The 27,812-nt window shown below is 43.2% G+C and overlaps 1 protein-coding gene across 1 annotated transcript in view; it reads right to left on the reverse strand.

The window, feature by feature from the left end:
- The window catches only part of LOC124775294 (probable G-protein coupled receptor 158), a 227,814-nt gene that overhangs the window by 79,944 nt on the left and 120,058 nt on the right, over positions 1-27,812 (reverse strand). Inside the window, exon 6 of the mRNA XM_047250132.1 lies at positions 26,462-26,706. Within this exon, the coding sequence (XP_047106088.1) occupies positions 26,462-26,706 (245 nt within the window). The remainder of the gene's footprint in view (positions 1-26,461; positions 26,707-27,812) is intronic.

A 27,812-nucleotide genomic window follows, 5' to 3' on the forward strand; every position in this document is an offset into this window, starting at 1 on the left:
GATTACAGCATTGATAGGGTGCTGCTTGATACATCTTGGTATAACGCTACAAAGCAATATGAAATGGAATGAGCAAGTAAGGACTGTAGTAGGGAATGCGAATAGTCGAGTTTGGTTGATTGGAGGGGGGGGGGGGGGATTTCATGAAAGTGTGGTTCACCTGTAAGGGAAACCACGTATAGGACACTACTGTGACCCACTGTTAAGTGTTGTTCGAGTGTTTGGCATCCGCACCAAGTCGGCTTAAAGGAAGACATCGAACCAATTTAGAGGTGGGTTACCGGTAGGTTCGAACAACGTGCAACTGTTACGCTGATGCTCCGGGAACTCAAATGGGATACACTTGGGGCAAAGCGACGTTCTTTTCGAGGAGCACTACTGAGGAAATTTAGAGAACCGGCGTTTGAGGCTGACTGCAGAATGGCAACGTGCATGATAAGGTTAGAGAATTTAGGACTCGTACGAGGACATACAGTTTGTTGTTTTTCCCTCGCTCTTTTTGCGAGTAGAACAGGAAAGGAAATGTAGTGGCACAGAGCACCCTCCACCAAGCAACGTACGGTGGCTTGCGGAGTATATATGTTGGCTGAAGAGCCAACACCGTGTTACTAGAGGAGGCCGAAATGCACGCGTTTTAGATTAAGCAGGCTGGTGTGAGAAGGGAAGAACTATGCTGACGTGAGGTCTGGAACATGACAAAGAATTAGAATTCAGAAGGCGGACGTAATTAGTTTCATACTTAACTTTAATCCATTAATGATGAACGTCGCTCTTGACGGTACATGATTCACAATATTATCTGTTCAGAATAATAACTGAATATGGCGCCTTGCTAGGTCGTAGCAAATGACGTAGCTGAAGGCTATGCTAAACGGTCGTCTCGGCAAATGGGAGCGTATGTAGTCAGTGAACCAGCGCTAGCGAAGTCGGCTGTACAACTGGGGCGAGTGCTAGTGAGTCTCTTTAGACTAGACCTGCCGTGTGACGGCGCTCGGTCTGCAATCACTGATAATGGCGACACGCGGGTTCGACGTATACTAACGGACTGCGGCCGATTTAAAGGCTTCCACCTAGCAAGTGTGGTGTCTGGCGGTGATACATGTATAAAATTTAGTAGTGATGAAGAGTAGACTGAAGTTTCAAACAAGCGTCCGGAAAAATCAAGGTCGTAAGAAGTGGCATACCGAAGTACTGAGAAATGATGAAATGCATTTGAGATTCTACAGGGCTGTAGATACTGTGATAATGAGTACCTCGGTGCGCACTTTAATTGAAAGCGACTGGACAGTTCTATAAGGGACACTCAAAGAAGTTGGACAAATATAGGTATAAGAGAGGTAAATGTGAAGATACGTTCGGTGACAGAAGAAATACTTCACGACAGAAGGAAATACAAAAATAATTAGAAAAATACAGAAATACAGCAATAGAAGCAAATAAGGGAAGAAATAAATGCGAAGTGCAGGGCAGGAAAAGGGAACAGGCTACAGAGAAGAAGTAAGTGTAAAAATTGACTGCACTGATTCACCGTATAGAAACGTCTAACATTGGTAAAACAGAAGAAAGGGCTTTAACATTGAGAATTGAATGGGAATAACATTATTAAACGCAGAGAAGACAGCGGATTGGTGGAAAGAGTGCACTGAAGGGTTCTTCCACATAGGGGACTTGTTTGACGACGTGCTACAAGAAGAAATGGGAGTCGATACGGAAGAAATACGAAATCAGAATTAAAAAAGTTTGGAAGATTCACGAGGAAATAAAATAGAATGGATAAATAACATTACTTCAGAACTTATAAAATCATTGAGAGAAGATGCCGCAAACGATTGTTCAAGATGGAATCTATGAGATTCAAAACATACCAGCAGACTTTCGGAAAGATATCATCCATACAATCCCGAATACAGCAAGGTCAGATAAGTGCGTGTAGAATCGCATAGTCACCTTAACGGCTCATGCATCCAAGTTGTTGACAAGAATGGTGTGGTGTCACCGCCAGACACCACACTTGCTAGGTGGTAGCCTTTAAATCGGCCGCGGTCCGTTAGTATACGTCGGACCCGCGTGTCGCCACTATCAGTGATTGCAGACCGAGCGCCGCCTCACGGCAGGTATAGAGAGACTTCCTAACACTCGCCCCAGTTGCACAACCGACTTTTCTAGCAATGGTTCACTGACAAAATACGCTCTCATTTGCCGAGACGATAGTTGAGCATAGCCTTCAGCTACGTCATTTGCTACGACCTAGTAAGGCGCCATTATCAGTACTATTGATATTGATTCATGTACCGTCAAGACCGGCGTTCACCATTAATGGATTAAAGTTAAGTATTCCACCAGCTACGTCCGTTTTTCTAAATTCTAATTTCCTTGTCCTGTTCCAGACCTCACGCCAGCCTGCGTGAGCTAAAACGCGTGCCTTTCGGCCTCCTTCTAGTAACACGGTGTTGGCTCTCCTGCCAACCAAAACAAATGGTATACAGGAGAATGGAAAAGAAAATTGAGGATGTGTTTGATGAGGATCAGTTTGGCTTTCGGAAAGGTAAGGGCACCACAGAAGCAGTTCTGACGTTGTGATTGGTAACGGAAGCAAGACAAAAATCAAGAACCTTTTTACAACCGTCTACCTAGAAAAAAGCGGCGGTCAACGTAAAATTATGCAGGAGGTCCGAAATGCTGAGAGAAATACGATTAAGCTATAGAGAAAGACGGTTAATCCACACTGCATGCAAGAACCAAGAGGGAACAATAAGAATGGAAGACCAACAATTAAATGCTCAAATTAGGAAGGGAATAAGACAGGGATGCAGTCTTTCGTTCTAGTGACCAATCTATGGATCGAAGAAGCACTGACGGAAATAAAAGAAAGCTTCTGGAGTATTATGAAATACAATGTGAAAGTATTCACACAGGACGTAATAGTCCTCAGTGAAAGTGAAGAAAAATTACAGAAACTGTTCAAATGAATGAAGATTGTAAGGAGCACACACTATGGATTGAAGGTAAACCGAAGAGAGACGAAATTAGTAGCAAAAATGGGATTAGCTATAAACTTAACTTCAAAATTGGGGATCAAGACGTAAAAGAAGATAAGTAATTTTGATACTTTGGAAGAAAAAAAGGAACTGAGAGCGTACGAAGCAGGGAGGACATAAAAAGTAGACTATCGCTGGCAAAGATGGCATTTATGGCCACAAAATAGGTCCACTAATATCAAACACAGGCCTTCACTAGAGGACGAAATTTCCGATAATGTATGTTTGGATCACAGCATTGTATGTTAGTACTGTGGGAAAAGAGGAAAAGAAAAGAATCGACGTGTTTAAGATGTGTTGCTGCAGAAGTCTATCGAAAACTAGCTGAACTGACAAGGAATGAGGAGACTCTTCGCAGAATGAGGAAAGATTCACATGGGAAACATTAACAAGGACAGGATGGTGGGATATATGTTAAGACATTAGGGACTGGCCTCCATGGTAGTAGAGGGGACTGTAGAGGTTCAAAACTCTACGGGAAAACAATCGCCGGCCGCAGTGGCCGTTCGGTTCTAGGCGCTCAGTCCGGAACCGCGGGACTGCTACGGTTGCAGGTTCGAATCCTGCCTCGAGCATGGATGTGTGTGATGTCCTTAGGTTAGTTAGGTTTAAGTAGTTCTAAGTTCTAGGGGACTGATGACCTCAGATGTTAAGTCCTATAGTGCTCAGAGCCATTTGAACCATTTGAAAACAATGAATGGAATACATCCAACAAATAGCTGAGGACTTATCTTGCAAGTGTCACTTTGAAATGCAGAGGTTGACACAATAGAGGAATTCGTGATGGGCCGCATCTAACCTGTCAGAAGACTGGTGAGTCAGGAAAAGATAGGAAATGAAAATGTCGACTTTCTCTGTAAGAACACACAATGTGACAATGCTGTATTATCATCTTCTTCTCAAAGAAAGACGCAGCACACCAAGATAAAGGACGGTATTATTAAGATACAACGCAGACCATCCTTGTACGATCGCGATATTCCTTTGGGATGTATCGCGGCAAATTCCACGGTTGTTCATGTCCGATCTAATCACGGAATTTTCAGACAGCACCTCCACGACGGATTGTCATAACCCTGTATGACAGTGGCACGGGGGAAGACACTGATCACACCATATTCGGCTGCGCATTACGGTACCATGCGACAACTAATTGGGTACATTGTTTAGGGATTTGTAGATAGGAACTAGAGTGTGTGCAGAATAATGTGGCTGGTAGATGCGCAGTAGGCTGGGGAAGCATGGGGAGATTGGTAGTGGTGGGGGTTGCAGGCAGGAGCTGTCGGGAAAATGCTGAACACTGGAGGGGAAATGCTGTCCTGAACTGAAGTCTACGATCACATTTTTTTAAAGTATTAAGTGGAGCCTCTTCGCAACGACGCTTGTGCGGTGATTATCCAAAAGGATTCGCTTCAGTTTTGCTTTGGTCAACATCTAAAACGAATGACGCTGAAAATGCAACAAAAGCAGTTATTTATTTTCGCCAGATTTGTTAACCTTCTGTAACTTCCAGAGAAGCATCAGGAGTTGGGAATTCTGATTTTGAGTAAAACCTACATTTCTCTTGTTCCTGTATTAAAATCTGCTTCTTTTACCAAAACACAACAGAGTCTACACAAAGTCACACCACTAACATGTTGTGCAGACGCAACTCCGACAAAATTCTGAAACATTAGTTTACGAGTTGAGGAAATCTAGACAAGTAAGGTCAATAGCTTATGAAAAACCACGTCCTCGTTACAAAAATAAACGTGTAATTCTACAATCGTGTTCCAAAACACAAAGCATTTCTCGTTTCACCAGCTGTCTGTAGTTTGTGATTAACACAGTTAACAATGAAGTTTCGCACAGTAACCATACGGAAAAGTACTCTCCCCTTCTCGCATTACCATTTAGCAAAATCTTGTTTCGATATTTCGAACAGTTTATAGGATGTGGGGTATGTTACAGATGATTCATTCTGGCTTTATCACTGGTGCGCACGACCACAAATGAGTATGCTACGTAAAATCAACTTTCTCGAGATTGGTGAGAGATAGAGACCTTCATCTAAACAAAAATTCAATATGAAACATATGATACAATATGCACGAAACGCGAAATCATAGTGAATCCTATTTTCCATTTCAAACTTTTTCGAATTTCTCGCCATGTCTTACTTAAATGATAACATCACACTAACTATGACCGTTAACGATGTGATGGGCACGTCGTCATGAAGTTGAAATGTGAAACTGTAAGTAGAGAAAAATTAAATTTTTGTTGAATAGTTCCTGAAAAACGTTTAAGAAAGATTGCAGGACGTGTGCTTCGATTGTGTCAGCACAGCACGTCACCAACAAGCCTATAATGAGTAAACAATGTCAGCATCCCTTTCCGAACAAATGAATGAAACAACCCAGTGCTTCAGACGAAAACTGATCACTGTGCAGCGGCTACCGTATCATGCACAGTCTCTATCTACCAGGATGAAGACGCTGCTTGTGACGAAACGTATTTCCATTTATTTATGGTAATCAACTTTGAGACTGATTTTATGCAGCCAACCATGAATCCCTCTCCTGTGCCGACCTCTTCGTCTCACAGTAGCCCTCCCACAAAAAGGCTCTCTATTAGAATGCTAGAGCTCCTTTTTATTATGAAAATGTGGACAACATTCACTTGCATCTGAAGATTACTTGGTTAGTCATGTGCGGCATCTGTCCGAGAGTCATGTAAACTTTGTGCTGTATGGTAACACATTTAAACGATTTATATATCGTATTTTTGAGAGTGGGAGTCAGCCCAGCATTTACCTAAATGACAGTGGAAAACCACCAAAAAACTACATTTAAGCTGACCAGTTCACCAGAGAAAAAGTTTTTAACCCACAATGCGAGTCTTTGGAATTACTATGCTTTTCAATATATCATGAATGTGATTCTTGTTTACTGCCACAGGCGAAATACCACAACGACAAAAAAGAAGCGAGAATGCTCGCATCTAAACTTGCTTGCAAATGAGAAGGTGGCTGCATTATACTTCTTGCGAAGAAGATGGAGCATACTTTCTGGCATCACCATTCCTGGTACCACACTACAGCTTCCAGCTGTCACAAAAACTGATATCTGGCAACGCTGGGGTGAGCGCTGCATAGCGCCACTGTTACTGTTCCTGACTCTCTGCAGAAAATTTATGGAACCGCTAACCATAGATCAAGGGCAACAGTTGTTGTTGTGGTCTTCAGTCCTGAGACTGGTTTGATGCAGCTCTCCATGCTACTCTATCCTGTGCAAGCTTCTTCATCTCCCAGTACTTACTGCAACCTACATCCTTCTGAATCTGCTTAGTGTATTCATCTCTTGGTCTCCCTCTCGATTTTTACCCTCCACGCTGTCCTCCAATGCTAATTTTGTGATCCGTTGATGCCTCAGAACATGTCCTACCAACTGGTCCCTTCTTCCTGTCAAGTTGTGACACAAACTCCCCTTTTCCCCAATTCTATTCAATACCTCCTCATTAGTTATGTGATCTACCCATCTAATCTTCAGCATTCTTCTGTAGCACCACATTTCGAAAGCTTCTATTCTCTTCTTGTGCAAACTATTTATCGTCTATGTTTCACTTCCATACATGGCTACACACCATACAAATACTTTCAGAAACGACTTCCAGACACTAAAATCTATACTTGATGTTAACAAATTTCTCTTCTTCAGAAACGCTTTCCTTGCCATTGACAGTCTACATTTTATATCTTCTCTACTTCGACCATCATCAATTATTTTGCTCCCCAAATAGTAAAACTCCTTTACTACTTTAAGTGTCTCATTTCCTAATCTAATTCCCTCAGCATCACCCGATTTAATTCGACTACATCCCATTATCCTTGTTTTGCTTTTGTTGATGTTCATCTTATATCCTCCTTTCAAGACACTGTCCATTCCGTTCAACTGCTCTTCCAAGTCCTTTGCTGTATCCGACAGAATTACAATGTCATCAGCGAACCTCAAAGTTTTTATTTCTTCTCCATCGATTTTAATACCTACCCTGAATTTTGCTTTTGCTTCGTTTACTGCTTGCTCAATATACAGATTGAATAACATCGCGTAGAGTCTACAACCCTGTCCCACTCCCTTCCCAACCACTGCTTCCCTTTCATGTCCCTCGACTCTTATAACTGCCATCTGGTTTCTGTACAAATTGTAAATAGCCTTTCGCTCCCTGTATTTTACTCCTGCCACCTTTAGAATTTGAAAGAGAGTATTCCAGCCAACATTGTCAAAAGCTTTCTCTAAGTCTACAAATGCTAGAAACATAGGTTTGCCTTTCCTTAACCTTTCTTCTAAAATAAATTTGGGATTGGAATAATTATATTCTTCTTGAAGTCTGAGGGTATTTCGCCTGTCTCAAATATCTTGCTCACCAGATGGTAGAGTTTTGTCAGGACTGGCTCTCCCAAGGCCGTTAGTAGTTCTAATGGAATGTTGTCTACTCCTGGGGCCTTGTTTCGACTCAGGTCCTTCAGTGCTCTGTCAAACTCTTCACGCAGTATCGTATCTCCCATTTCATCTTCATCTACATTCTCTTCCTTTTCCGTAATATTGTCCTCAAGTACATCGCTCTTGTATAGACCCTCTATATACTCCTTCCACCTTTCTGCTTTCCCCTCTTCGCTTAGAACTGGGATTCCATCTGAGCTCTTGATATTCATACAAGTGGCTCTCTTTTCTCCAAAGGTCTCTTTAATTTTCCTGTAGGCTGTATCTATCTTACCCCTAGTGAGGTAAGCCTCTACATTCTTACATTTGTCCTCTAGCCATGCCTGCTTAGCCATTTTGCACTTCCTGTCGATCTCATTTTTGAGACGTTTGTATTCCTTTTTGCCTGCTTCATTGACTGCATTTTTATATTTTCTCCTTTAAACAATTAAATTCAATATATCTTCTGTTACCCAAGGATTTCTACTAGCCCTCGTGTTTTTACCTACTTGGTCCTCTGCTGCCTTCACTACTTCATCCCTCAGAGCTACCATTCTTCTTCTACTGTATTTCTTTCCCCCATTCCTGTCAATTGTTCCCTTATGCTCTCCCTGAAACTCTGTACAACCTCTGGTTTAGTCAGATTATCCAGGCCCCATCTCCTTAAATTCCCACCTTCTTGCAGTTTCTTCAGTTTTAATCTACAGTTCATAACCAATAGATTGTGGGCAGATTCCAAATCTGCTCCTGGAAATGTCTTACAACTTAAAACCTGGTTCCTAAATCTCTGTCTTACCATTATTAAATTCTATCTGACACCTTCTAGTATCTCCATGATTCTTCCATGTATACAACCTTCTTCTTTGATTCTTGAACCAAGTGTTAACTATAATTAAGTTATGCTCTGTGCAAAATTCTACAAGGCGGCTCCCTCTTTCATTTCTTACCCCCAATCCATATTCACCTACAATGTTTCCTTCTCTCCCTTTTCCTACTCTCGAATTCCAGTCACCCATGACTATTAAATTTTCGTCTCCCTTCACTATCTGAATAATTTCTTTTATCTCATCATACATTTCATCAACCAACAGGCAGATTCCTTATTCCTAGAAACTTAATTGATACAGTGCCCCACTGCAGACTATTAACGAAGGTACGGGATTATGGAAATGGTTCCCAGATAGTTTAGTGGCTCAAAGACTTCTTAAGTAATAGGACGAAGTAAATGGTCCTCGAAGAAGTCACCCTCATTCTGCCAACGGCCTTGTCAAAGAGGGCGGAAGAGTGGACAGAGGTTCAGGGCACTCTCTTGTTCTAGGGGTGAGAGACTGCCCCTAAAGGCGGAAGAATCAGCAATGACCAACTGCATGAGGATGTAGAAGGCAATGGAAACCATCGCATTAAAGACACGTAACATGTATCCACAGGAAATGTGGCCTGTAATTGAAGAAGTGTCGTAATGGTCTCTCCATTGGCAAAAGAATCTGGAATAGGGAGGTGACAAGAGGGCGGTTACCATGAGAAAAAGATTGAATAATTGACGGAAGGATAACGTTCTATAAGGTGAAGCGTGGAATGTCAGAAGCTTGAACGTGGTAGGGAAACTAGAAAAAATGAAAAGGGAAATGCTAAGGCTCAATCTAGATATAGTAGGGGGTCAGCGGAGTTAAGTGGAAAGAAGACAAGGATTTATGGTCAGATGAATATCGGGTAATATCAACAACAGCAGAAAATGGTATAACAGGAGTAGGATTCGTTATGAATAGGAAGTTAGGGCAGAAGGTGTGTTACTGTTAACAGTTCAGTGACCGGATTGTTCTAATCAGAATCGACAGCAGACCAACACCGACAACAATCGTTCAGGTATACATGAAGATGTCGCAAGCTGAAGATGAAGAGACAGAGAAGACGTATGAGGATACTGAAAGGGCAATGCAGTATGTAAAGGGCGATGAAAATCTAATAGTCATGGGGGACTAGAATGCAGCTGTAGGGGAAGGAGTAGAAGAAAAGGTTACGGGAGAATCTGGACTTGGGACAAGGAATGTGAGAGGGCTAATACTAATTGAGTTCTGTAACAAGTTTCAGCTAGTAATAGCGAATACTCTATTTAAGAATCACAAGAGGAGGAGGTATACTTCGAAAAGGCAGGGTCAGTTAGATTACATCATGGCCAGACAGAGATTCCGAAATCAGATACTGGGTTGTAAGGCGCACCCAGGAGCACATATAGACTCAGATCACAATATAGTAGTGATGAAGAGTAGGCTGAAGTTTAAGACATTAGTCAGGAAGAATCTGTACGCAAAGAAGTGGGATACGGAAGTACGAAAGAATGACGAGATGTGCTTGAAGTTCTCTAAGGCTATAGATACAGCAATAAGGAATAGCTCAGTAGGCAGTACAGTTGAGGAGGAATGGGCATCTCTAGAAAAGCCATCACAGAAATTGGGAAGGAAAGCATAGGTAGAAAGAAGGTAACTGCGAAGAAACCATGGGTAAAAGAAGAAATACTTCAGTTGATTGATGAACGGAGAAAATACAAAAATGTTTCGGGAAAGTCAGGAATACAGGAATATTAGTTGCTGAGGAATGAAACAAATAGGAAGTGCAGGGACACTAAGACGAAATGGCTGTAGAAAAATGTGAAGACATCGTAAAAGAAATGATTGTCGGAAGGACAGGCTCAGCGTACAGGAAAGCCAAAACAACCTGTGACGTTAAAAGCAAGGGTGGTAAAATTAAGAGTGCAATGCGAATTCTACTGTTAAATGCAGAACAGACAGCGGGTAGTTGAAAGAATACGTTGAAAGCCTCTATGAGGGAGAAGATTTGTCTGATGTGATGGAAGAAGAAATAGGTGTCGATTTAGAAGTGATAGGGGATCCAGTGTTAGAATCAGAATTTAAAAGAGCTTTTGAGGACTTAAGAGCAAGTAATGCAGAAGGGATAGATAACATTCCATCAGAATTTCTAAAAACATTGGGGGAAGTGGCAACAAAATGACTATTCACGTTGGTGTATAGAATGCATGAGTATGGTGACATATCACCTTACATTCGGAAAAGCATCATCCACATAATTCTGAAGACGGCAAGACCCGACAAATGCATTCAAGTGCCTTGCAAGAATAATATAAAGAAGAATGTAAAAGAAAATCGAGGATGCTCTAGATGACGATCAGTTTGGCTTCACGAAAAGTAAAGGCACTAGAGAGGCAATTCTGACGTTGCGGTTAATAGTGGAGGAAAGTCCAAAGAAATATCAAGACACGTTCATAGGATTTGTCGACCTGGAAAAAGCGTTCGACAATGTAAAATGCTGCAAGATGTTCGAAATTCTGAAAAAAGTAGGGGTAAGCTGTAGGGAGAGACGGGCCATATAAAATGTGTACAACAGCCAAGAGGGAATAATAAGAGTGGACAACCAAGAACGAAGTGCTCGTATGAAAAAGGTGGAGGACAGGGATGTAGCCTTTCGCCCCTTCTGTTCAATCTGTACATCGAAGAAGCAGTAATGGAAATAAAAGAAATTTTCAGGAGTGGAATTTAAATTCAAGGTGAAAGGATATCAATGATACGATTCGCTGATGACGTTGCTATACTGAGTGAAAGTGAAGAAGAATTACATGATCTGGTGAACGGAATGAACAGTCTAATGAATACTCAGTATGGATTGAGTGTAAATCGAAGAAAGTCGAAGGTAATGAAAAGTAGTAGAAGTGAGAACAGCGAGAAACTTAACATCAGCATTGATGATCACGAAATAGATGAAGTTAAGCAATTCTGCTACCTAGGCAGTAAAATAACAAATGGCGAACGGAGCAAGGACATCAAAATCAGACTAGCAATGGCAATTGGGCATTCCTCGCCAAGAGAAGTCTACTAATATCAAACATCGGCCTTAATTTGAGGAAGAAATTTCTGAGAAAGTACATCAAGTACAGCATTGCATGGTAATGAAATGTGGACTGTGCGAAAACCCGAACAGAAGATAATATAAGAGTTTGAGATGTCGTGCTACGGACGAATGTTGAAAATTAGGTGGACTGATAAGGTAAGGAGAATTGGAGAGGAAATGAATATGTGGAAAACACTGATAAGGACAAGGGACAGGACATCTGTCAAGACATGAGGGAATGACTTTCGTGGCACTAGAGGGGTCAAAAACTGTAGAGGAAGACAGAGATTGGAATACATCCAGCAAATAATTGAGGACGTAGGTTGCAAGTGCCACTCTGAGATGAGGAGGTTAGCACAGGAGAGGATTTCGTGGCGTGTCGCGTCAAACCAGTCAGAAGACTGACAAAAAAGACGTGGTCCTTGAGTGAGAGACCAAGCTAGATGATGCAGTCCTTAGCACACTGCTCTCGCATTCGGGAGGACAACGGTTCAGACCTGGGTCCAGCCATTCAGATTTAGATTTTCCATTACTACCTTAAATTACTCCAGGCAAATGCTGGGACCGTTGCTTTGAAAGGGCACGGCCGGTATCGTTCCTCATCCTTGACACAATTCGAGCTAGTGTTCCATCTCCAATGACCCCAATGTCGATGGGAAATTAACCCATTCTTCCCTCCTTCCTTAGAGGGCGAGTGTTCATCAGAGACAAGGGCACCGTCGGGTGTGCTCCAGGGAAGCGTATTAGGACCATTCTTATTCTCTGTACATACAGGTGTTCTGATGGATGGAGTGAGCAGCAATTAGCGGCTGTTTGTTGATGATACTTTGGTGTACGTGAAGGTATCATTCTTAAGTGACAGTAGTAGGGTACAAGATAAGTTAGAAAAAAAATCCTTGTTGGTTTGATGAATGGTACCATGCTCTAAATGCAGAAAATGCAAGTCAGTGCAGATGAGTTGGAAAAATAATCCTGTAATGTACAAATACAGCATTAGTTTTGTGCTGCATTCACCGTCACGTCGGTTAAATATCTAGGAGTAACGATGCATAGCGACATATAAGGGAATGAGCATGTAAGAGAAGTAGTAGGGGAGGCTAATTATCGATTTGTTTGGAGCATTTACGGATAGTATAGCTAATCTATAAAAGAGGACGTATATAGAACATCAGTACGGTCCATTCTTGAGTACTGCTCGAAAGTTTGGGATGACCAGATAGTCGGATAGACGACACTAACCCAGTTCAGAGGCGTGTTGCTAGATCTGTTAGCGATAAATTCAATTAACACGCGAGTGTTACAGAGATGCTTCGTGACCTCGAATGGGAGACTTGGGATGAAAGACGACGTTTTTTGCGCGAAGTACTATTGAGAAAATTGACATTTGAAGTTTACTGCAGAACGATTCCGCTGCCGTCAACACACATTTTGCGTATTGGCCACAAAGTTAAGAGAAATTAGGGCTCGTACGGAGGGATATAGACAGTCGTTTTCCACTCTCTCTACCTGCGGGTAGAACAGGAAAGGAAATTACATTTTGTGACACAAGGCACTCTCTGCCCTGTACCTTACGGTGATTTGTGGTGTATGTATGTAGCTGTAGATATAGAAGACTCTCCTTATCTTCTTAATGTACTACATGTCCTGTTAGTTCTGTGTCACCCACTTTGAGCTGTACAGTGGCTAAATACCTTCACCGCACCTGAACTATCATGAAAATCAACGCTAAATAATCTACGTGCACGCCCAAGTGTTCTCTAGAGACAGAGGCGGCAGAAGGACGTCACTGGTTGGAGCATCACATGCTACACTGCTCCTTTCCATTGTACAACGCCCCACCACCCCCCTTCTCACGTGCAACCGCTATACTAGTAGACTATAGTTTTCGCAACAAATAGTAGAAGTTTTTTTAATCCTGATTTTATGCAGGGTGGGCATATCTCTGCTGACCATTTGTGATTGGTGTTGGTGGACTTGGTTGGGCGTCACAAAATAATGAGATGCGACTGCAGTCAAACGTATAAGCTATACCGATTTTGCTCATAAAACTAAAAGAAAATGGACTTTGCCTATTTTCGTGGAAAGGGAACATTTATTACGGTCGTAAATGTGATTTTCGTTTTTAATAGTTGCTTTATTAGAGGAGTCGAGCTGATGTTAAATACGCCAGTGCAGAATGACGGGCTGCTGTGGGCGAATTCCCTAACAGGCCGTGACTCTCTCTCGGTCAAGGTAGCAGTCATTTACTACGTTTCTGAGGGCTGCCAGAGTGAGGATGCGCTCGCTTTAGGCGGCAGGGGCTTCCTGTTTTGCACGCAGCCGACTTTTGAAATGACCATCTGGTGCGTTCTCCGCACGGGCAGGGTTATGCTAATTCATTTCCCTTTTGTGTTGTCTAGGACCATTGCCTGTAGGCATGTCGCATATCGCGAGTGTTGCAAAGGGGGCGGCAGCGGGGTCTTGTCTGCTGTGAGCGATCGCTGGGCACAGCCGCTCTCTGCCTAGGGGGCGGTGCCTGAGCGCTCTGTCGCTTTATTTTAGGTGAACAAGTTGCACATTATTGTGTTGCCATAGGAGCGACGCCATAAGGTGGTGGCCAGATGGTTGAAAGGTTCAAATGGCTCTGAGCACTATGGGACTTATCATCTATGGTCTTCAATCCATGGTTGAAAGCCGAATGCGGCCAGCGACCGCATAGGATGGCAGCAAAGGGTGGGCAGCGAGGGCACGGAGAAAGTACGAGACGCTGAGCGGAGCAGCTGGCCACTTCAAGAAGCCTGTGCCCCTGTGTAGGTGGATGGAGGGAGGGAGGGGTGTGGGGAGGAAGGAGGACTCAAGTTTTTGGACGCCTATCGAGGAGAACTATCTTGGATCTACTATAGAATCAAATATGTCCGTTGACAAGGAAATTGATGCTCGCACTGGAAGAGCTGCGATAACTTTTGGCAAACTCTCTACACGTGTTTGGAAAAACAACAAACTCTCTTTGACCACCAAAATTCTTGTATATCAAACTTGCGTCCTCAGCATCCTTTTGTATGCATCGGAAACATGGACTACCAATGCCAAACAAGAACGTCGCCTTAATGCTTTCCACATACGGTGCCTGAGATCCATTCTCGGAGTAACGTGGAAGGACCGAGTGACCAACGAAGCAGTGCTATCTAAAACTAACTGCAACAGTATTTCAGCTATCTTGAAGCAGAGACGACTCCGCTGGCTGGGACACGTCCACCGTATGGATCCTGACAGATTACCACGTGAGGTGATGCTTGGAGAGATCTCTACAGCCAATAGACCTGTAGGACGTCCTGTATTGAGGTTCAAGGACTCCTGTAAACGAGATATGGAGAGCTTTGGAATCGACACAAACAGATGGGAGGCACGGGCTAGCATCAGACCAGAGTGGCGTGATGATATATCATCTGGAATGTCGAAGCATGATGAAGGGTTGTTAGACAGATTAAGGCAGAAAAAGCTTCGCAATGCTAACACTGCTCCTGCCTCAGCAGCCAGATACACTTGTGACAATTGCGGCAAGTGATGCCGTGCTGTCATTGGCTTGACAAGTCATATGAAAAAATGCAACCCATAAACACACAGACACTGCAACAATCATCTACCAAGATGTCGTGGCCAATATATATATATATATATATATATCGATGAGAGAGCACATCTGCAGTCTTTTAGGGTGATGATTTCCCCCAGTACATGTGCTGCATTATGACCCATTCATTACGAGTGCTGGTTTTTTCATGACAATTTCGAGGTGTAATTAGAACTGCGCCACATTTTTTCATCAGTTGTGGTAGTGTGTATTGGCTCCGATTTCCTGGGCTGTAGATGGTTTTTGAGCAGGCAGCTGTAGCGAACTCTGGTGTCAAACAGTGATAGATACAGTATGCTTACAGGTAACACACTTTTTAAACTCCTCTCTGTCCAACACCAGCATCTCCTCAGTTGGAAAATTATTCCCGCCAGAAAGAATAGTTTTAGTACCTTACACCCCTGCCTTATTCCCGTCAGCTTTTAGGTAAAGCGTAGAGTTTGAGTGTGTCTGTCACTAGTTTGGAGTGGTATTGCGAAATTTTTTCCCAACCGGATCACACCAGTTGTATGGTGTCGGCAATTTTTGAGTTGTATTGCACTTTTATACCATTCTTGTGTAGCGCTATGCATTTAGTTGTGAAATTAGGCCCGACTTTTGTGATTAATTATGTAATTAGGGTCGATCTTTGCGTCAGTTTGCCGACCAAAACAAATAAAGTACACTAACCTAATCTTCCTCTCCCGCATCTGAACACTTTCCATGTGTTAAGGGCTCCTTAAAAGTTTAACGAACGGCATGTCACATTTCACAGAACCTTAAAAGCAGCACCATATTCGTGTCATTGACGTTTAAAGCAGAGGGAAAATTCGTAGTAAATTAACTGACACCCTCTTGTCTGAATATAAAACACAGTCAACTAAAATGTGGGGTTATGTAATCTGTCTCGCTGCAGCATGAAGCCATGCGTGATAGGTCTGTTTCCTAAGCTAAGACATTTGAGAAGGATGATACCCCCCCCCCCCCCCCCCACACACACATACACTTGTGGACGTGTGGCAGATCTTTTGACTTCACTAGACGCATATTGTTGTCTGTTACTTCCTGCCACTCTTCTTCCGATCTACACATGACTCTGTTCCTCAACAGTGAGGCGATGGTGTGTAGGTAGCACACTTTTTTTTTGTCATCAGCCCTCTGACTGGTTTCATGCGACAAGCCACTAATTACTCTCCTGTGCCAACCTCTTCATTTCACAGTAGCACTTTTTTGCAACCTACGTACTCAATTATTTGCTGCATGTGTTCCAATGTCTGTCTTCCTCTACAGTTTTTGCCCCGGCAGCTCCTCTAGTATCACTGAAGTCATTCCATCATGTCTTAACAGATGTCCTATCATCCTGTCCCTTATCAGTGTTTTCCACATGTTCTTTTCCCCTTGATTCTGCGCAGAACCTCCTCATTCCTTACCTTATCAGTCCACCTAATTTTCGATATTCGTTTGTAGCACCATATCTCAAATACTTATCTTCTGTTCTGGTTTTCCCACAGTCCATGTTTGACTGCAATACAATGCTGTACTCCAGACGTATGTTCTCAGAAATTTTTCCACAAATTAAGGCCGATATTTCATATTAGCAGACTTCTCCTGGCCACGAATGCCCTTTTTGCCATTGCTAGTCTGCTTTAGATGTCCTTCTTGCTCCGTCCGTCATTGGTTATTTTACTACCTAGACAGCAGAATTCCTTAGCTTCATCTACTTTGTGACCATCAGTCCTGATGTTAAGTTTCTCGCTGTTCTCATTTCTGCTAATTCTTATTACCTTCGTCTTTCTTCGATATACTCTCAATCCATATTGTGTACTCATTAGGCTATTCATTCCGTCCAGAAGATCATGTATTTCTTCTTCACTTTCACTCAAGATAGCAATGTGATCAGCGAATCGCATCATTGATATCATTTCATCTTAAATTTAAATTCCGCTCCTGGCCCTTTATTTTATTTCCGTCATTGCTTCCTCAATGTGCAGATTGAACAGCAGGGGCGAAAGGCTACATCCCTATCTCATACCCTTTTTAATACGAGCACCTCGTTGTACATATTGTATATGACCCGTCTCTCCCTATAGGTTACCCCTACTTTTTTCAGAATTTCGATGATATTGCTGCATTTTACGTTGTCTAACGCTTTTTCCTGGTCGACAAATCCTATGAACGTGACTTGATTTTTCTTTAGTCTTGCTTCCATTATTAACCGCAACGTCCGAATTGCCTCTCTCGTCTCTTTACTTTTCCTAAAGCCAAACTGATCGTTATCTAGAGCATCCTCAATTTTCTTTTCCATTCTTCTGTATATTTTTCTTGTAAGCAACATGGGTGCATGAGGTATTAAGCTAATTGTGCGATGATTCTCGCACTTGTCAGGAATTGTGTGGATGATGCTTTTCCGAAAGTCAGATGGTATGTCGCTGGACTCATACATTGTACACAGCAACGTGAATAGTCGTTTTGCTGCTACTTCCCCCAATGATTTTAGAAATTGTGATGGAATGTTATCTACCCCTTCTGCCTTATTTTATCTTAAGTCCTCCAAGGCTCTTTTAAATTCTGTTTCTAATACTGCATCCCCTATCTCTTTTAAAGCGACGCCTGTGTCTTCTTCTATCTCACCAGACACGTCTTCCCCCTCATAGAGGCTTTCAATGTATTCTTTCCAACTATCCGCTCTCTCTTGTGCATTTAAGAGTAGAATTCTCGTTGCACTCTTAATATTATCACCCTTGCTTGTATTGTCACCCAAGGCTGTTTTGACGTTCCTGTATGCTGAGCCTGTCCTTCCGACAATCATTTCTTTTTCGATGTCTTCACATTTTTCTGCAGTAATTTCTTCTTAGTTTCCCTGCTCTTCCTATTTATTTCATTCCTCAGCGACTAGTATTTCTGTACTCCTGAGTTTCCCGGAACATTTTGTGCTTTCTTCCTTCATCAATCAACTGAAGTATATCTTCTATTACCCATGGTTTCTTCGCAGTTACCTTCTTTGTACCTATGTTTTCCTTCCCAACTTCTGTAATGGCCCTTTCTAGAGATGTCCATTCCTCTTCAACTGTACGGCCTACTGAGCTATTCCTTAATGCTGTATCTATAGCCTTAGAGAACTTCAAGCACATCTCGTCATTCCTTAGTACTTCCGTATCCCACTTCTTTGCGTAATGATTCTTCCTGACTAATGTATTCAACTTCAGCCTACTCTTCATCTCTACTATATTGTGATCTGAGTCTATATCTGCTACTGGGTACGCCTTAAAATTCAGTATCAGATGTAATCTAGCTGAAATCTTCCCGTATGACCCTGCCTTTTCCAAGCATACATCCTCTTCTTGTGATTATTGAATAGAGTATTCGCTATTACTATCTGAAACTTGTTACAGAACTCAGTTAGTATTTCTCCTTTCTCATTCCTTGTCCCAAGTCCATATTCTCCTGTAACCTTTTCTTCTACTCCTTCCCCTACAACTGCGTTCCAGTCTCCCATGACTATAAGATTTTCATCCCCCTTTACGTACTGTATTACCGTTTCAATATCCTCATACACTTTCTCTATCACTTCATCTCCAATCTGCGATGTCGTCTTATATACCTGAACTATCGTTGTCGGTTTTGGTTTGCTGTCGTTTCTGATAAGAACGACTCTCTCACTGAACCGTTCACAGTAACACACTCTCTGCCCTACTTTCCTATTCATAACGTATCTCCCGTTACACCATTTTCTGCTGCTGTTAATATTACCCTGTACTCATCTGACCAGAAATCCTTGTATTCTTTCCATATTACTTCACTGACCTCTACTATACCTAGATTGATCCTTTGCATTTCCCTTTTCAGATTTTCTAGTTTCCCTACCACGTTCAAGCTGCTGACATTCCACGCTCAGACTCGTAGGACGCTATCCTTGGTTGATTATTCAATCTTTTTCTCATGGTAACCTCCTCTTGGCAGTCCCCTCTTGGATATCCGAGTGGGGGACTATTCCAGATTCTTTTGCCAAAGGAGAGATCATTACGACACTTCTTCAATTACAGGCCACATGTCCTGTGGATACACGTTACGTGTCTTTAATGCGATGGTTTCCATTGCCTTCTGCATTCTCATGAAGTTGATCATTGCTGGTTCTTCCGCCTTTAGGGGCAGTTTCCCACACCTAGGACAAGAGAAATCCCTGTACCTCTCTCCGCTCCCCCGCATTCTTTGACAGGGCCGTTGGCAGAACGAGGGTGACTTCTTATGCCGGAATTATTCGGCTGTCAATGCTGATTATTATTCAAAATTTAACCAACGTTGGGATCCGAACCCAGGATTGGATACGTATTGATTATGAATCGAAGACGCTCCCCCTTTTTTTAAATGTTATTTTGTTCTGTTTCGTTCGTTGCATCTGGTCGGGGCGGACGTCGTAAGACACCCGTTTTTTTTTTAAGTTCGTCATTGACCGATTAACACAGTTTTTTTTATTACAGAGGGCAGCTAACCGTTTGACCGAACACGCTGAGCTACCGTGTCGGCTCCCTAGATCACAAGTGAAACTTAACCATCAGATTATTACAGGTGCAGCTTAACCATCAGATTGTTGCTACACGCCTCCTGGGCTGCTACATCTGCTACTTAGCTTCCCTTAACATCCATGTGCTTCCTCAGCCTTTGTAGGTGGGGAAAGGTGTCCAGGATGTTGCACTACGCTGTCAGCTGGATACAAGTGTTGTGAACAGTAAAGTCTCTCAGGGACTCGAGGAGTTTAGCAGTCGTAACACATCTCGTCTGTTCCGTTTTCTACATCGAGTACCGTGAATTCTTGAGTTAACCCGATCTAGAGGACACGGCCAAGGAAAGCAACAGAGCAGTCCTCGTTTAGCCCCTGTTTAGACCTACAACACAGCATTAAACACTCACATTACAATTTCACAGTAGGTGTCAGTGTTTTACCTTGGTACACTTAGCAGAACTTCGCTTGTAGCCAGACTTGTAATAAAAGTTTTACGTATTTTCTTACTCAGATTTTAAACGATAGTATTGACTTTTTAATGTGCTACAATCTCTTTCCGAAAATGGACAACTTACTTCGGAACATTAAAGCTTTTCCAAATGTGGAAACGTGTCCCAAGGTACAAAATGATTATGTACCCAGAAAGAAATATTCTACTGAAATTTAAAGTGTAGCAACTGAAAATATCTTGTTAATATTGTGTTTAATCGTGTATCTGTTACATTATTACTCTACTACAACCCAGTACTCAGTAAGTGAAATCAAATTAAGCAGAAGTATTATCAAAACCAGTTACAAATTAAACACAGAAGATACTGGAAACTAAATTTTCATTTTCAGGATGAGTAAAATATTTAAGACATTAAAAAAACTCAGTTCATGTTACATTTTATAAGACCTTCTTCTGTTTCAAGATACAAGCTGGTGTGTGACCGGAAATGTATGGGTTAACTATATGCATGTCAAGGTAGGTACATTACATTTTACTCGCCACAAACGTCTGTACCTGAAGAATTAACAATATAATCCAAATAGCTATAATACACTACACAGCATTTAAATTTGTAGAACACGAAAAATTTACTAATGGTGCGGAAATCACAACCTTGCGCCAAACAACATAAACTGTAGAAAATGGTGGAAACTGCTTATTGCGGTCTCTAATGCGCAGTTCTTTGTGTGATTCTAAGTCAGTCACTAGACTGAAGTAGCCACAAAAACAATACCATGGTGTTCCTAGACGCACTATCCTCTAAGTACAACACTCTCCCGTACAGTAGATCATAAGAACAGTCTCGTCACGACCACTACCACGAAGAAAAATTCCCAAGTGCGCCACTGTTCCCTTCGGAGGGTCAATGCAGGATAAGGTGGCCGATGCGCAGTGACCAATTTTCGTCGGTGGCCGATGCGCAGTGACCAATTTTCGTCCAAAGTGCTGAGAGAGTTCATTCGTTTGTTTGGAACTGGAGGCCGACATTACCTGCCAACTCTCGGCCGGTCGGAGATGACGGAATCGTGACGCACGCGCTGCAGTCTTTCTCAAAGGATTTTATAGAAACTAATAGGTAGAAATATTTCGTTTTTACTTTACTTGTAGTTTTATGTGTTAGGGTGATACTGATGCACCCATCATTTCGTTAATGGTCATAGTTATAGTGTTATTTACGTGGTAGTAAGACACTGCGCGAAATTCGAAAAAGTTTTCAGTGAAAAATATGTCACTGCATATGAAATTTAGCTAACATATTCTATTTCTCTTTAGACTTTGGTGGAGGTCTCTATCTGTCTCAAGAAAACGGATCTAACACTCGTTTGCAATCGTGACGCGCCAGCGATAAAGCCAGAGAGAAATATCCATGTTACTCACATTTCATAAATGACTTGAAATATCGAAACGGAATTTGCGAAATGATAGCACACAAAGACGAGAGTATTTTACCATAGGGTACCTACCGTGTTATTCCTCTACCTACCTACTTTTTCGATGAAATAATGTAATTTTTAAGGGTCACCGATAGTTGGTGAAGCGAGAAATGCTGTGGGTTTTGGGGCAACATATGTGAATACATTACTCGTTTATTTCGTATCGAGAATGTGCTTTTTCATAAGATACTGATCTCACTTTCCCTCAGTTCCTCACTTAAATCGCTTAGTAAACCATAGTTTTAGATTTCTCTCGCAGTTGCGTCTGCACGTGTTAGTGAGATCAGTGTTTTAGCAAAAGAGGCAAATTTTAACATGGCGACAAGAGAAATACGTAGATTCTACTTGGAATTCACCACTCATGACGCTTCTATGAAGGTACAAGTGGTTAACAGGCCAGGCGAAAATAAATCGCTGCATTTACGGCGGAATTCTCTTTATATACTAGGCAAAGCAGAGGTGACAGATCTTTTTTAATGGTAACCACGTAAGTGCGCGCGCGGAGGGGGTCTCCCTCAATACTTACAAAAAATGCGTCTTCAGTTTGGAACGGCACCCCAGTCCGGCGCTTGGCATCAACCCTACAGCGCGTCCCCGCAACCCCCACCATTATCGCTTTCCCCATGCATCCCCTGCCGACTGCGCATTTACCGGCCATGGTACTCAAACGGACTCTACCTTCAGAGTGTCTCAAGAGGAATGGCCAGTACAGGAATATGACAGGAACGCTCATTTGAAACAAAAAACTTCGTATGGTCATATGCCCTAATCCGAATGGTTCCCGAGGTATAATACGTATATGGACATTTGTTTTGGGCTAGTGGCGCGCTCATATGTGCCTTACGCAACCACCCCATTGCACGTTTTATTGTAGCCCAGTCTATCCACTGGTTTCAATCTCTTTGCTCGGGATGTCTTTTTGCCATTAAACTTGCCTGTTGAACGTGCAGTTGTCCATGGTTTGTTGCGAGTTAACTGCTGCGAGGGACTGAGAGTATACCAGAGAGAAACAACAGTTAACTGTGCTTGTACAGACGTTGGCTGAAATACTAAGCATCCACGTTTGTGAAGAATATGCAGACATGGTGTATGTTCGTGGTTTCTAGGATGATAGTGCTCCTATTGCTGTCGAAGGATACCGTCGGCTATTTTCGACACGTCGAATTCCCGATTGTGGAGTGTTTACCAGAGTTTTCAGAACACTACGTTAAACAGGTTTTCTTCCAAGTCCCCATTTTCCTTCTTAACGTGCAGTGCAAGGATCAATGCAGGAACAGCAACACATTGCTGAAATAGTGCAGCGTAGTCCTACGGTGCCTTTCTGCACAGATCAATGTCCCACAAACAAGTATTTGGCGAACATTACATGCGGAAAACTTGTATCCATTTCACGTACAGCATGCCTTCAGTCTTCACACACAACCTGAATTTTGTCAATCGTCATTTTCTTCCATCAATTCCATTCACTGATGGAATTTATGATCTCGAAATAATCATAGATGGTTGCAGGAAAATTCATACGCTAAGCGGAATTTAATTTCCTAGCTTGCATTTCGATCAGTGTTTGGTGCGGCAAGATCGGTAACATATTGATAGTTGCAGACTTCTTAGCATAGCGAGTGCCGTGGCGGAATTACTTGTATTTTTTGGAAAATTATTTTGTTGAACGCCTAGAGAACGTTTCTTTGGCCAGACCGACTGCAATGTACTTTCAGTATCACCTAGCCCCTCTCCACATTTTAGCAGACGTGTGAAGGAACATCTCAGGCGCACCTATCTAACCGCAGGGTTGGTTGTGGTAGAACAGTTAACTGGCCACCAAGATCGCCAAACATGAAGCCATGAGACTTTTGTTTGTGTGGTTGGATGAAGTCTAAGTTGCACAAACGAAATCTGAATACGCGAGACAAACTGCTTGGTCACATCACGGACGCTGTTGCTCAGAGGAGAAAGCTGGTGATTGAAATTTTATGAGAAGATCCTGCCGCCTTTGTTTTAATGATTGCAACCTCAATTCACGCTTCATGTCCGTGGCATTCTCTCCCCTGCTTTGTGATAACCTAAAATGAGCAGCCATTTTTTGAATTTATTCGATGTCCTCCTTCACTTCTTTCTCATTCGGATCCTACAGCGCACAGCAATACTCCAGAAGCGAACAAGCGTGGTGTAAGCAGTCTCTTTAGTAGGCCTGTTGCACCTTCTAAGTGTTCTGCCAATAAATCGCAGTCTTTGGTTTGCTTGGGCAACGGCCTTGCCACAGTGGATATACCGGTTCCCGTGAGATCACCGAAGTTAAGCGCCGTGGGGCGTGGCCGGCACTAGGATGGGTGACCATCCAGCCGCCATACGCTGTTGCCATTTTTCGGCGTGCACTCAGCCTCGTGATGCCAGTTGGGGAGCTACTCGACTGAATAGTAGCGGCTCAGGTCAAAGAAAACCATCATAACGACCGGGAGAGCGATGTGCTGACCACACGCCCCTCCTATCCGCATCCTCAAATGAGGATGACAAGGCGGTCGGATGGTCCCGATGGGCCACTTGTGGCCTGAAGACGGAGTGCTTTGGTTTGCTTCCCACACAACATTATCCATGCGATCGTTCCAGTTTAAGTTATTCATAATTGTAAACCCTAAGAATTTAGTTGAGTTTACAGACTTTAGATTTTTGTCATTTATCGCATAACCGAAATTTAGCGACTCCTTTTAGTACTTATGTGGATGACTTCATACTCTTCATTATTTAGAGTCAATTGGCACTTTTTGAACAATAGAAATATTGATTGTGAGGAACGATGTCAAAAGCCTTCTGGAATCTAAAAATGTGAAATCAATCCGACGTCCCCTGTCGAAAGCACTAATTACTTCGTGGGAATAAAGAGCCAGTTGTGTTTCACAAGAACGATATTTTCTGAACCCAAGCTGGCTGTTTGTGTAGAAATCGTTTTCTTCGAGATGGTTCATAATGTTCGAACACTATATATGTCCCAACATCCTACAACAAATCGGCTTCAGGGATATGGATCTGTAATTTAGTGGATTACTCCTATTGCCTTTCCTGGTTATTGGTGTGCCCTGAGCAACTTTTAGTCTTTGGTACAGATATTTCGTCGAGCTAGCGGTTATATATGATTGCTAAACATGGGGCTATAGAATCAACATGCTCTGAAAGGAATCTGGCATACAATTTGGATAGGAGGTCTTGTCTTTATTAAGTGGTTTAAACTGCTTCGCTACACAGATGATATCTACTCTTAAGTTACTCATTTGGCAGCTGCTATAGATTCGAATACGGAAAATTGTGCTTGGTGTCTCCGCGACAGTAACACTGTCATTGATAATATTACTGTTGATATCGAGCACTGAAGATATGACTGTGTCTTTCCGCTGGTATGCTTTACGTACTACCAGAACCTCTTTCGATTTTCTGCCAGATTTCGAGACAGAGTTTCGTTGTGGAAACTATTAAAAGCATCTCTCGTTGAAGTTCCCGCTGAACAGCTATAATGTCATGTATACGATAATGCTTAGAGGGGAACGAGTCAAAAATACGTAATTTTCAACTGATACTTTGTAAAACACATGTTTCAGTATTTAATAATTATTCTGCGTGTGTACGTGTGTATACCTAACAATTTATTGTATAATACAGAAACTAAACAACAATGTATGTTAAATGCATTCTGTTTTGGAAGCCATTCGGAGTAGGGAAAATATCCATATGAAGGTTTTTGCTTCAAATGATCATTCCCGTCTTCTTGCTGAACACTGACCATTCCTATCGGGACACCTTATACAGGGTGGGGCAATAAAATTGGTCCGGACGAGTGGATACGACTGGATGAGAATGTATGCATATAACCACGAGCCCGTGACGAGCACCCCACGTGTACGCCCGCAACGTGATCCACACGCGTTGAGAGGATAGTGCGGGGCATGTCAGTGTGAGTGAAGCAGTGCAAAGGGGACGAAGGTACTCACAGTGGAGCATCGGGTGTTGGTTGTGGGAAGTTACGTGACAACAGAGTAATGGAAACGGTGTGTTCTGTTGTTTGCTGAGAAGTTAAATGAAGTCAAAGTGCCAGCAAAGAGGGCCATTTTTACGTGGCCACACACTAGAAAAACTGGCTGCAACACCAGAGAGTAATTCGGAGTGCTACCATATAATCAGACTACTGTCACAAGAGACCAGCGTATCACGTCGATCATGCGGGCGAATACTCCATCTGGACATGCACATGCATGCTTACCGAGTGTCTGTTGTTCATGCATGAAAACCAGCAAATACTCCTAAGCTCTTCCAGTTTTATGAGTTGCTATTCACTGGGCTCTGTTATTTATATCTCATGAAGTCAGGTTTTACCTGAGTGGTTATGTCAGTTCATAGAATCACAGGTTTTGGGCAGTGGAGGATCCGCATAATGTCCACGAAACACCATCGCATGACCAGAAGGCTGGGGTTTGGTGTGCAGTGTCTGCAGGCCACTTTATTGGTCCCATCTTCTTTCATCAGACGCTGACTTCGGCGTGTTATACTGGCAATATTTTGAAACCATTTGTGGCAGCATTCATGAAGGAGGGAAAGACCTACAGTTACGTCCAACAGGATAGAGCATCTGTCCATACAGCTGGCCGAACCTTGGAACACATTTACACAATCTTCGCTTCTGGGGAGCCCACAAGCCTAAGGTGTATCGCAACAGCCCTCAAAGTCCTCAAGAACTGCAGCAGAGAATTTCGTATTACACTGCAGCAATTCCAGCAGTCCAGCTTCGATCCGCCTTTGTCATCTTGCTCTCCAGGGCCCAAAAGTGCCAAGAGATGAATGGTGGTCACTTTCAACACCAGCTGTTTGCGGGTAAGTACTGTTTTCCTTTTCTCTACTGTGTGTCCTTGTACCCTGGAAGTATATTCTCCAGCCCCTCCCATAGATATAGGGAGAACACGAAGCTAGTTGGAAGCAGCTGCAGAGGGAGAAATAGAGAACAGGTGACAGTCGACATCGGGCTTGGCTGTAACAACTGGGCCAGTGACAGCAGGTGGAGGCTGACCTTGGGCAGGAAGACGCAGAGCAGGCAGCCGGTGCCGGTGAGCTGGGAGCGCGCAAGGCTGAGCAGCAGGAAGGCGCGCGGCTCCAGCTGGCTCCAGAGGGCGGCGCGCGCCGCGTAGTAGGCGGCCGAGCCCACCAGCTCGATGCAGAGCGCCGCGCACAGCCAGCGCCGCTCCTCGTACGGCGACGCCGCGTTGCGAGACGCGAAGCCCAGGTGCAGCCCGAACGCCACCATCAGCAGCTCACCTGTCCACACACGCCGCGCCGCGGGCATACCGCACAGTACAGCCACCTCTGCTCCACAATCAGATTGTTATCGTTATTACACTACTGGCCATTAAAATTGCTACACCACGAAGATAACGTGCTACAGACGCGCAATTTAACCGACAGGAAGAAGATGCTGTGATATGAAAAAGATTAGCTTTTCAGAGCATTCACACAAGGCTGGCGCCAGTGGCGACACCTACAACGTGCTGACATGAGGAAAGTTTCCAACCAATTTCTCATACTCAAGCAGCAGTTGACCGGCGTTGCCTGGTGAAACGTTGTTGTGATGCCTCGTGTAAGGAGGAGAAATGCGTACCATCACGTTTCCGACGTTGATAAAGGTCGGATTGTATCCTATCGCGATTGCGGTTTATGGTATCGCGACATTGCTGCTCGCGTTGGTCGAGATCCAATGACTGTTAGCAGAATATGGATTCGGTGGGTTCAGCAGGGTAATACGGAACGCCGTGCTGGATCCCAACGGCCTCGTATCACTAGCAGTCGAGATGATGGGCATCTTATCCGCATAGCTGTAACGGATCGTGCAGCCACGTCTCGATCCCTGAGTCAACAGATGGGGACGTTTGCAAGACAACAAACATCTGCACGAACAGTTCGACGACGTTTGCAGCAGCATGAACTATCAGCTCGGAGACCATGGCCGCGGTTACCCTTGACGCTGCATCACAGACACGAGCGCCTGCAATGGTGTACTCAACGACGAACCTGGGTGCACGAATGGCAAAACATTTTTTCGGATGTTTACAGCATTATGATGGTCGCATCCGTGTTTGGTGACATCACGGTGAACGTACATTGGAAGCGTTTATTCGTCATCGCCATAGTGGCGTACCACCCGGCGTGGTCGTATGGGGTGCCTTTGGTTACACATCTTGGTCACCTCTTGTTCGCATTGACGGCACTTTGAACAATGGACGTTCCATTTCAGATGTGTTACGACCCGTGGCTCTACCCTTCATTCGATTCCTGTGAAACCCCACATTTCAGCAGGATAATGCACGACTGCATGTTGCAGGTCTTGTACGGGCCTTTCTGGATACAGAAAATGTTCGGCTGCTGCC

This window comes from Schistocerca piceifrons, chromosome 2, assembly GCF_021461385.2.
Source record: "Schistocerca piceifrons isolate TAMUIC-IGC-003096 chromosome 2, iqSchPice1.1, whole genome shotgun sequence".
NCBI lineage: Eukaryota > Metazoa > Arthropoda > Insecta > Orthoptera > Acrididae > Schistocerca > Schistocerca piceifrons.